Source organism: Chanodichthys erythropterus, chromosome 22, assembly GCF_024489055.1.
Source record: "Chanodichthys erythropterus isolate Z2021 chromosome 22, ASM2448905v1, whole genome shotgun sequence".
NCBI lineage: Eukaryota > Metazoa > Chordata > Actinopteri > Cypriniformes > Xenocyprididae > Chanodichthys > Chanodichthys erythropterus.
In genome coordinates this window covers 35,355,037-35,367,216 of record NC_090242.1, presented here as the reverse complement: position 1 = coordinate 35,367,216, position 12,180 = coordinate 35,355,037, and the positions used below count along the sequence as shown (strand labels likewise).

At 35.7% G+C, this 12,180-nt stretch overlaps 1 protein-coding gene across 6 annotated transcripts in view; it reads right to left on the bottom strand.

Annotated features, from left to right (window-relative positions):
* Positions 1 to 10,704, bottom strand: part of LOC137012072 (transcription factor 4-like) — a 184,629-nt gene extending 173,925 nt beyond the window's left edge. For 2 of the 6 annotated variants that reach the window (XM_067375080.1, XM_067375081.1), the window contains exons 1-3: positions 10,030 to 10,154; positions 9,787 to 9,825; positions 9,071 to 9,143 (exon numbers count right to left, since the gene is read on the bottom strand). In XM_067375080.1, the coding sequence (XP_067231181.1) occupies positions 9,071 to 9,143; positions 9,787 to 9,825; positions 10,030 to 10,125 (208 nt within the window). In that variant the 5' untranslated portion in view covers positions 10,126 to 10,154. The other 4 variants (XM_067375079.1, XM_067375078.1, XM_067375077.1 and 1 more) reach the window with 4 other exon arrangements.
* Positions 10,705 to 12,180: the final 1,476 nt, after the last annotated feature.

Genomic DNA, 12,180 nt, shown 5'->3' with positions numbered 1-12,180 from the left:
AAATGAGACTTAACTGAGAATCATAAGTATTTAAGTTTGTCAGGGCAGGTATTTTTAGGAAAAGCATTTGAGACAATCAGTAAAGGAAAGAGTTAACTCCCTGAGGTCTGAAAATGCGTCGGTGCGTTTTGCAGGATTTTTTTTCACATTGCAACAAAACAAAGACTCTGTCATTTCTTGTCATAGAGACATAAGTAATATATCAATTGAAACTATAGAATGTTTTCTTGTATTTGTATACACTCAGAGTAAAAACACAATGTTGTGCTTTTTGTAAAATAAAGAAAACTAACATGATGCGTGATTTCTCCTCTCCCTCTGAACGAAGTCCAATCTGATAGTTCTCAGAAAATGAACTGTAACTTATGAATACTAATCACAAAAAAATGACACTTATGTCTAAAGAAACATTGAAATGTCAGGTTTTAAATCGTGCAAGTCAAATCGAAAACAAACATTCTGTGTTTATGTAATCTGTATGAAAAGAGAGCCATGTCAGAAATCCGTGATTCAGCTCATTATCCGCTAATGCGGCCACGCCCACGGAGCCAGCGCTATTCAGACGCAAATTCAGAGGCAATACATGCATTCATTGTCTCAATCGTGTATTTATTGTCTTGAAAAGTGTTTATTTGGATGGTAAAGCCATGGTTAGCGATCTCTAGAAGACATGCCGTTAGTTCCTAGTTCCTTTTCTTCTTTATATGAGTTTGTGGCCTAAAGGTGTACAGAGAGCGCGCCCTCCGGCTGCAAGTATGAATTGAAAAGACCATTCCTGAAATGTCCTCTTCTTCTTTAGAATAATTTGTGGACTAAAGGTGTACAGAGCGCCCTCCGGCTACAAGTATGAATTGAAAACACAGTATCCAGCACTCATAGTGATGACAATAAATATTACTTCTCAGTATAGAAAATTGACACAAATATATAAGAATCCATCAATATTTCTCCAAATGTGCAAGCTTTTAAGCTAAAAGCCTATATGAAATGCCATAGAGGTAACAATTGTTCAGACACTTTGCATCACAGAAATACATTATATTTTAAAGAATATAATAGAATACCATTATTTTAAATTGTAATAATATTTCACAGTATTGCTGTTTATGATGATCTGAGACATGATTACAGAGGGTTTTTTTCACAGCCTACCTGACTGAAAGGCCTCATTAATATGCAAGTCATTTCAGGTCATTATTATGTGGTTCTTTTGTCTTCTCAGGTGTAAATGGCCCATTATTCATGCAGATTTACGCCTCCACGCATACTGTTTCTTGACAAAAAGTGTCTTACAAAAACTAAATCAATATATTGTTTTATATGAAGGAGTAGGCAGCATAATTTTTACATAATTCTTAAGCAAAAACTCTAGTCTACAACCTCCAATACCCAAAAGTCTTGTGAACACAGATTTAATATACTTTTTTTGGCCTTATTTCAGTGACTTAAGTTTTTTGTTTTTTCAATAACCACGCATAAATGTTATTCCTTCAAAAACACAAACATGTACATACATGTTCCTCACATATTATTGTAGCCTAGTTTGTGCTGAATACAGTGTAACGACACTTTTGTCATTTATATGTTTATGAACAACTGAAAAAAGCACAAATGTCAGGGCATGTCAAAACTTCTCCAAGCCCCAAATCAGCTTCAGACTCCAGAGGGTTAATTCATTAAATTGTTTTTGCTCAGAAGTTGCTCTTTTAAAACTTATGAGATTTGAATGAGACATAACTGAGAATCATCATATTTAACTTCGTCTCAGAGGTTTCTCCTAAAAATGTTTCACTTACAATTATGAAGTTCATTAAGTAAACATGTTAATTCAATAACACTTCATTGCTCAGAAGTTGCTCTTTTATAACTTATGAGACTTAAATGAGACGTAACTGAGAATCATTGTAAGTATTTAATTTCGTCTCAGAGGTTTCTCCTAAAACTTTTCACAGACAATCATGAAGCTTTATTAAAGGAAAGAGTTAATTCAATAAATTGTTTTTGCTCAGAAGTTGCTCTTTCATAACTTATGAGATTTGAATGAGACACAACTGAGAATCATCATATTTAACCTCATCTCAGAGGTTTCTCCTAAAAACTTTAAATTATGAAGTTCATTAAGTAAACATGTTAACTCAATAACACTTCATTGCTCAGAAGTTGCTCTTTCATAACTTGTGAGAGTTGAATGAGAAATATTTGAGAATCAAATTATTAAACTTTGTCTGTGATATTTCTCCTTAAGTAAGAGAATAAAAACAAACACAAATGAGTCAGAAAGCTATCAAAAGAATGAGTGGAGCAGCTCAGATAATTTGACGAAAAATGTTTTTGAGATCTCTGACTTTGGATTGCAAATCTGAGCACAGTTTGAGACATGGTTGAGATCTCTTCTGAAACTCTAGAGACGGCACATGTGAGATTACTGGAGTCTTTTTCTCAGGACAAACATCTTGAGATTTCAGAAGAAGTCTCCATTTGTTCTCACTGCTGTATAGGAGAAACATTTGAGACATAAAAGCAATCAAATCTGTCTTTTTTCTTTCGTGTGACTTAGCATGGGAGTGACTCTCGATGAGTTAACAGTGCGTTTCAACAGCGCAGTCATCATGGGAACATTCAGGAACCTGTTTGAAAAGGGCAGGGCGATTTTCCAAAGGTCATTGTGAAAGGCAGAGACTGATGGGTGTTTCCCATGAATCGTCATTACCCACAATGCACTTTGGTCCCATTGTTGTTTCATGAGGGTGTTGAATCACTCGTGGACAGTAGCGTCTTTAGTCGGTACACTTTCTCAGGCCATGTTTTTAAGTCATTCATTACAACTCCGGACAGGACAGGATCAGAAATGACATTCCCGTTCAGGCTCTGCAAAGCGTCTTTGTGCAATACAAATAAAACAATAACATTCAATTACATGGATCTGAACGGATTGAACTGGATCGCTGGACCGCCTTAACCAAACCCGACAGATGGAAAGCGGACTATATTACCCATCACAGGACCAAACTGCAGCAGATTAGATCAACCTGGACTTGACTACCTGAACTAAACAAGACTCCATAATAGATAAACCACAACGACCAAATCTAACATTAACTGAAGGTGAAAAGCAGCCTCCGTTCCACTCAGGAGACCAGCACACAAAAACAGGAAGTAGCTCCGCCTGCACTTCCTTACAGACATCAGCGTCTCTGTCCAAAACAACACGAGCGCTGCTCACTCGGCCTTCAAAATCAACCTGTTTATCAGACGCTTGGCATGAACATCCGTTTTTATCTCCTTTAATTGTACTTATTTTTTCCTGTTGATGGGTTTTTCACTTGTGCAGACTTCAGCAGGGTTGTTCTGGGAAACTAAAACATCAAAATACTTTGCAAAATAAACACAAAATTTAAAAAATTTAAAAACAGCAACAAAAATGTTTCCTTTAGAGGATACATGTAAATATCCTTAAAACAAGATACAAGTATTTCAGCCACAAAAAAAATCGTATAAGATGGTATTTAGAAAATGTTATGTATATTAGATATATGCTTAAAAAAAGAAAAAAATTGCAAAAAGAATAAGAAAAATAAACTTAATTCAAAAAACATTCTCTGACAAGATTTACCATAAAAATAGTAAATATAATAAATAATAAAAAATGAAACATTACCTTATTTAAAGATGATAAATAATAATAATCATAAAAATAATGAATAGTAAATTTACCTTGTTTAAGGATGTTAAATAATAATAATAAATAATAATAAATAGTATATCCACCTTGTTTAAGGACTTTAAATAATAATAAATAATGACTAAAAAATAGTGAATAGTAAATCTACATTAAGGATGTTAAATAATAAATAATAATAAAATAATAAATAATAAACCTACCTTGTTTAAGGACATTAAATAATGATAAATAATGATAAAAAAGTAGTAAATCTACCTGGTTTAAGGATGTTTAATTAAAAAAGACAAAACTACTGATTATTTAAATGCATATAATATTTATTATTTAGAAATAATTGCAGTGAACAAAGTTTTTAAATGGAATTTATAATCAGCATGAAACTTATGCAATGCAAAAAATTGAATATAGGGCAGAATTTGACTTTATACTTGATTGGATCATAAAAAAATTGCCCAACTAAAATGGATGTGGGCGAAAAATACTACAAGGGTTAATGACATCAGATGGAAAGGAGGCGGAGCCAGTTATTACATGTGATGAAAGACAGTTTTCCTTCCTAATAATGTACTGATGATCATTCACAGTAAGAACAGGAATTAAGAGTCAGTTTTGATTTCACGACCCGGCCGCACCACAGGCTCCCTACATGACATAAGCACTAATCAACATGCAGCGAATGTTGCGTCTGCACCCTTCCCCAACAGTTCAAGCACAAATAGGTTTAAGAGTCCCATTTCCAGGTCAAACAAACAGTGTGTGAGAGCCCAGACCAGCCTTATCAAAGCAGCGCAGAGATAAAAAGAAGAAACATATTCACAAACACACACACGCAGACATTTAATCACAAAGGAAGTGGGCTACAGGACAAAACAATGTCAACAGAAAGAGAATCCAGCCAAAGGCATGGTGGGAAACAAACTCTGCTGACGTAACTTTGGAGGACACGACCAGCTCGACCGGCTGATTTTTTTGGGGGGACGAGACGCAAACGAGTTAAAAACAAGAGGAGCTATTGTGCCATTTAGAGGCTGATCGGGGACGATCTGTCATGATTATGATGCTCAAATAATTCACTTTTATTAAGGGTCTTTAAGTGCAATATTCGGCCTGGAATTGATTTTTATAATTTTAAATTTATGGAGGCTTTCTCTTTCAAATAAAAGCTATGGGTCAGTGTGGCGTCTGCAGAATACAAAGAAATCTATCAAAAATATTATCATCAAATGAAATATAACATTATACTGCTGAAAATATAGAAAAATGTCTCTTCTGCTCACCAGGGCTGCATTTATTGGGTCAAAAATACAGTAAAAATAGTGAAATATTATTACTATTTAAAACAACTGTTTTCTATGTGAATATATAGTAAAGTGTAATTTATATCCAGCTGAATTTCCTTCAGAAATCAATTCGGATATGATGATTTGCTGCTCAAGAAACTTGTCAATGTTTAAAACAGTTCATATTTTTGTGGAAACTATGATGCATTGCCATTTAAACATTGGGGTGAGTAAGGAAAAACGCTGAAAAGAAATACTTTTATTCATCAAGGACACATTAAATTGATCAAAACAGACACTAAAGATATTTACGTAGTTACAAAAGATTATATTTCAAATAAATGCTGTTCTTTTGAACTTTCTATTCATCAAAAAGCATCTTAAAAAATAAATTGTATCACAGTTTCCACAGTTTTAAGCAGCAAAATCTATTTGCAACACTGATAATAATAATAATAACCATTATAAATAATTGAGCACCAATATTAACATCATGTGACACTGAAGACTGGAGTAATGATGCTAAAAATTCAGCTTTGATCACAGGAATAAACTACAATTTAACATATATTCAGATATTGTATATTGTAATAATATTTCACAATTTTTACTGTATTTTTCACCCAGCCTCGGTAAGCAGAAGAGACTACTTTCTAAATCATAAAAAAAAAATTCCAAAACATTTGACCGGTAGTTCCCCATTTTAAATATCTGTGGCATTTTTAGCACTTTCGATGCCATTTTTGTCTTTTATACTTTCAGCAAGAGTGAATTTGGGACAGATGGTATTAAATGCAGTCAGAGGCCAGAAAATCAGAGCAGATGAACAAAAGGAGCAGGAACTGGAGATCCTCTTGATCAAGGAGGGACCGAGTTTCTATATAAAGTAGAGATGCTTGACCTCGCATGTTTAGTCTCTGCATGTATTGACATCAGTACGGCACAAGAGGAAGGTCATCTAGGGACTCGAACACAACATTCACACACTGTTCTGTGAGCTGTGGTGAACTCAACTATCTGTGAGACAGTGAAAGTTAAGACAGATTTTGATGTAACATCTTTTCTCCAACAGCTCTGCTTGATGACTCTAGACATCCAATAATAAAGAGGAAGCGTTCTCAGCACTACAGCGATGATAAATTCAAGAGGCCAAAATGATAAAAGTCGAGGGTGTCTCATATTTTCACGTTCATTCAAAAAAAAAATATATATATAAGGATCATTATATGAATATGAGCATTAAAAATATATAATCATACATTCACTGTAAAAAACGCTGGGATAAAAACAACCCAAGTTGGGTTGAAAATGGACAAACCCAGTGATTGGGTTGTTTTAACCCAGCAGTTGGGTTAAATGTAGTTTTATTTAACCCAACTATTGTTTAAAAATGACTATATGTCTGGCTTAAAATGAACCCAAAATATGTTGAAAATTAAAAATCAGACACATAATTACTAGAGGCAACAATAATAATCAAAAGGTGAACATTTATTAACAAGCAATTTAATAAATGTTTATTGTTTAATTATTATTAATTAAACATATTAATAAATGTTCATTTCCAACATATTTTGGGTTCATTTTAGGCAATAAATACAGTCATTTTTAAACAATAGTTGAGTTAAATGAAACTACCCAACAGGTTGAGCAAACATTTAACCCATTCGCTGGACTAAAACAACCCAATCACTGGGTTAAAATAAACCATTCACTGGGTTAAAACAACTCAATCACTGGGTTTGTCCATTTTCAACCCAACTTGGGTTGTTTTTAACCCAGCATTTTTTAGAGTGTAGATTATATAACAATTAATAATAATTATTTATATAATAATTAAATACATTATATATTGTATATATAAATATAATTATATATTATTAGTGCTCATATTCATGTAATGAGCACACACACAAATATATTTTCATTTAATTGTTTATATATAAAATATATTTACTTTACTTATTGAATAATTTTTAGGATCATTGTATGAATATGAGCGTTAAAGGTATATAATTACTTTAATAGTAATTATTTTTTTTAAATAATTACATCAACATATATATATATATATATATAATATATATATATATATATATATATATATATATAATATATATTATTAAATATAATTATATATTTTAATGCTCATATTCATGTAATGAGCACACACACATATAATTTATATATATTTTATTTATTTATTTTTAAGGTTCATTTTATAGATATGAGCATTAAAAATATAATTATATGTATTTTACTCAATAACAATTATTTATAATAATTATCACACACACACACACACACACACACACACACACACACACACACACACACAAGTCTTCAGAAGTCACATGATGCTGTGAGTGAAGAACAGGCCCAAATTTAAGTCATCATTCACTGAAAATCATCTCCTCCATTCATAAACACACTGACAATCACCGATGCCAAACCTGTTGGAACATTTATTGAGGTGGCAGGTCTAAAACGAGAACAAATGAGATCGCACGACTTCAGGACACTTGAAATAATAGTCATACGGAGCACTGAAAAGTGTAGCACTGGGAAAAGCAATGTTTTAAACGGATAAAAAGTTCCTAGAGTAACATTTTTAGAGTAAAATTTGCAGAAAATAACCTCACCAAGTCAGAAGCCTATTATAAGCAGGCTCATTATTAGCATTAGATAGCACTAATATTGCTATTACAAGCTAAAACGCTCATTAATTCCTAATCTCAAGCACAATTAAAGGGTTTGATATTCCTCCGCATCTCTCCCCCTCGCCGCCTCGGCTCCTTTTCTGCCGTGGTTCTGCTCGCTAAGAGAAAGACAAAGACGCTCTGAGAGGTGCTGGATTGTGGGAGGAGAAATCTTCTTCTCTCTCTTCATCTCTGCGCTTAATGCAATCGCCGCCGTCTGATTGACAAGCAGAACCAAAACAGAGCGATGCAAATAGCAGCACGGCTTTGCGCCCGGCACTTTTTTCGGCGCGTTATTAAAATAACCCCACTTTTCAACGTGGCTTAATAAGCTACGGCTGTTACCAGAACAAACGCACGGGCCTATCTGCCGCTAGCCGAATCCTCTCAAAAAGCGCCAGAGACTGGCACGAGCTTCGAAACGGATAGATAATACATAAATTTAGCGCCGTGCCCACACGTTCTCATGATCCGCGCGTGTTATTTATTTAATATGCCTTCTTTTTTTCTCAACGATTCACACTTTATGAAACATTTCCTAGCGATTGGAAGCCAAGTTGCATGGCAACAGACTAGCTGTAGTTTGGAGACCCCCCTCCATCCTCCTGCCCGACTTTCCAACAGCGTAAAACTGCGGCACAATCCAGGCGAAAGCGCAGGAACCGAGGGGCAAAGGAAGGGGGAAGGGGGCGGCATGCAAATTATCGAACCCTAAACAACACTCAAGTCTGAAGAAAACAATAGCAGCCATTGAAAACATGAAGACACCGACTGCACTGACAAACGCTCTCTCAGCCCTCCATCTGTGCATTCAGATCACCACATACATGCACTTTCTTTCTCTTTTTCTTTCTTTTGCATGCATGCAGTAAAAGCGTGCACAGGAATGAGCAGTGGATTCCATATGTTGCGCTGGTTTCCTTCCTGAATCCACCTCCAGGGTCAAGGTCATTTATTTTTTGTCGCTTCTAATTATTTATTTATTCGCTCTTTTTTTTTTTCCCCCCTGCAGGAAACATTCATCAGACGCGGAATTAAAATCAGCTCTCCAGATTTCTTGCAAACGACATTACAACCTGCAACGTAATAAAATGTCAGGTTTTATAAAACGCACACTTTGACAACACAAATCTCTGGTGCGGCGTCCGTACGGCACGAATTATGCATGAGTGTGTTTGTGCATCTGCCACAATCAAACTCGCATCGCAAGAATTGCACGTGAACTGTGACACAAACACACACCTGAAGAAGTTTGCCAGGTCACAAATATCTCCCCCCCCCACACACACACACACACACACACACACACTTTAAACCAAGCTTATAATAACTCTGTGACAGCGACAGAGGGCCGTTACACACACACACACACACACAAAAAAAACATGCTTCGGTTTCATTTGACATACTTGAGCCCGAGAAATGTCCACTTCCCAAAGACGTCGGTCCGTTCTTCCCGCTGCTGACAGGAGGGGAAAACATCTACAAAACAATCATGACAACACATTAAAAACTTGCCCTGAGTCAAAGAATATAAAAAAAGCATTTATGCTATTCCCTGCATTATTATAATTCAATCTGATCACAATGCATGCATCATCTTACTCTTAATTTGATTAATAATGCGAAACCAAGCCAAATTTCACATGATCAGAATGTCCTGAGCACATAAACTAGCCAATAGTGTCGGCAGATGGAGTATTTTTGGAACTGTGGCTTCATAAAAACACATTTCCTGAGTGAAAACTTCCCAAAAGCATTTCTCACAGGATGCACATTTAGCTGGTTTTTCACTTTTGACACTGAACGCATCATCAGTCCACTGAATCTACTCTAATCTCACGTCCCTTGTCAAAAAACCATCCAGGAATGCTTATGGAATTATTTGGAAGCAATCCTAATGGGATCAAACTTGGATTTTTTTTCTTTGTCTTGAGAATTTCATTCAGCAGAACTGTATTTGATCCCATTAGGACTGAATCCAGAATATAATCAGGAGAAATTCCAGTAGAATTCCTTGAGGATTTGTTTTTTTTTTAAAGGGTCAACACAACATTCATATGACTCTATATTAAAGAGAGAAATAAAAACACAAGAAAAGACTGAATAAAGTGGGATATACTACCATTGATGTGGGGAACATTTTCAAATCGCTGTTTCGCATCTATAAGACAACAGAATTACTAATGCAACATCACATCTATCAAATCCACACAAGCTTTTGCAACTTTCTTTCAGATTTCAAATGCATTTTACGCGGCACACTCAGTGCGCAAAAGTCATCTTAAAGCGCACAGAAACACAATGAAATGTGACAAAACCAAACAAAGTGTGATCATTGACCTCCAGCATGGAGAAACGCACTTACCGCGCTGAAATCCAGTAAATCGCTCAGTTCTTTATCCGTCCCTAACGCGGCCATTCTCTGATGATGATGATGGTGATGATGATGGTGATGATGCATTTTTAGAAATATCACATAAACCTAAAAACATGGAAACAGATCGCAATGAGAAAACACCCGATCAGGAGGAGCGTGTCTGATCTTCAGAAACACACGCACGCACGCACGCGCTCGCGCTCTCTCTCACACACACACACACATACACACACACGCGCGCAAACACACGGACCCACGGCACGATCGAGCCCCCAAAAAAATCCACTCCGCGTGAAAAAGAGTCTGTGGATCAGAGGAACATTCTGCCACAAGGTGAAGCGGACGCGCAGGTGTCCGGTAGCGCGATGCGAACAAAGTCTCTCCAAGTGTCCCTCCGGCAACAATCCGAATCAATAACTGAGTGAGAATGTGGATTAAATAAACACTCAGATGTGTTTGAGATGTGTTTCGCGCTGCTCGTGGAGTGTTTTATTGACAGGACGGTGAGGAAGCTCGTGTTCGCTCGGCGGAGAGCGGCGCGCGCCGGATCAGTGTGCGCGTACAGCCACCTACTGCAGGAGCGCTTCATACAGACATACACACTCTGGAATACCGCGCGGAAAATCGCAACTTTCACTGCCACAACCTCATATTAAACGCTTCACACTCTGATCGAGTGCGTGAAGGCGGTTTTGGTTCTGCTTTTAATAATTATTTCATATTTGTGCGCGTGTCCGAGAGCACGAACGACGGCTGAAAGCAGCCCGGAGTCAACTTTGGGTCACTTTAATTTTTTTATATAGAGAAAAACTTTTTTTTAAATGTAAATCTGTGGATGTTTAAATTGATTATGATGATGATAAGCAATTAGTTCAAGACAACATTTATATAAATTTGATTTAAAAAAAAAAAAAAAAAGAATAATACAGTACGTTATTTAGGTACTATACAACATCAAAATCCTTTCAGATTTTTAAAAGCAAATATAAATAAATAATCAAATAAAATTTGACCATTTAAGGCCGTTTATACCAACTAAAAAGACAACTATAATACCTTTATTGGCCTCCACACAAACACACGATATCATTCTTTTGCCGCACAATCCTGAGGGAGCGCGTTCCGGCGGGAAAGTGATGACGCGTTTTAACGGTCATCAATATCGTAAATCCTGCAAAGTTTTTTATATTTAATTTTTTTTTATGTATGTACATTTATAACACTGTACATTGTATTATATTACATTTGCATCAAATTACAAAAAAAAAAAAAATAGAGCTGCTGTGAGGGTGTTTCTAATACAGCGGCTATAAAATATATGATGACTTCCGCTTCTGAGAAACCTGAAAATGTGAAAAGGGTCTATTATATAGTTCCTCTTTGTCGTTATCGTATAGCTGCGGTGTGGACTCTGCTATCTTTTACATTTATAACGATTTTTAGAACTATATCATGGTGTGAACAGGCCTTAAAGGAATTTTTAAAAGCAAATATAAATACATCATCAAATAAAATTTGACCATTTAAGGCCGTTTACACCAACTAAAAAGATCTATTAAAAAGAACACCTATATTAGCCTCCACACAAACACACGATATTGCTCTTTTGTCGTCTGTCGCTTTGAATGCTCGCGCCTTTTAAAGCAAAATGGATTCTGTTTGGCTGTCGATGTTTTTATCGTTCATCAGTTAAAACAATCGTTTTGAAAGCAATAGTTGGAACATTATCGAGTCCAACCTTTAGTTTAATCGTTTGTTTTACTCGCGTTTTCACAGCTGAAATCCAGTCATGCAGGCTCTTTTGCCGCTCAGTCCTGAGGGACCGCGTTCCGGCGGGAAAGTGATGACGCGTTTTAACGGTCATCATATCGTAAATCCTGCAAAGTTTTTTGTATTAAATTTTTTTTTTAAATGTATGTACATTTACAACAAAGTACATTGTATTAGACCAATATTACCTTTGCATCAAATTACAAAAAAAAAAAAAACTAGTTAGAGCTGCTGTGAGGGTGTTTCTAATACAGCGGCTATGGCTTTCGGTTATCAATTGCTCTCTTTTTTTCCCCTTTTTTTTTTTGAAAATTGTGAAAACACAATTGTGGAGTTTTTCTTTTGCTATTTGTGCAAATGGAAACAAAA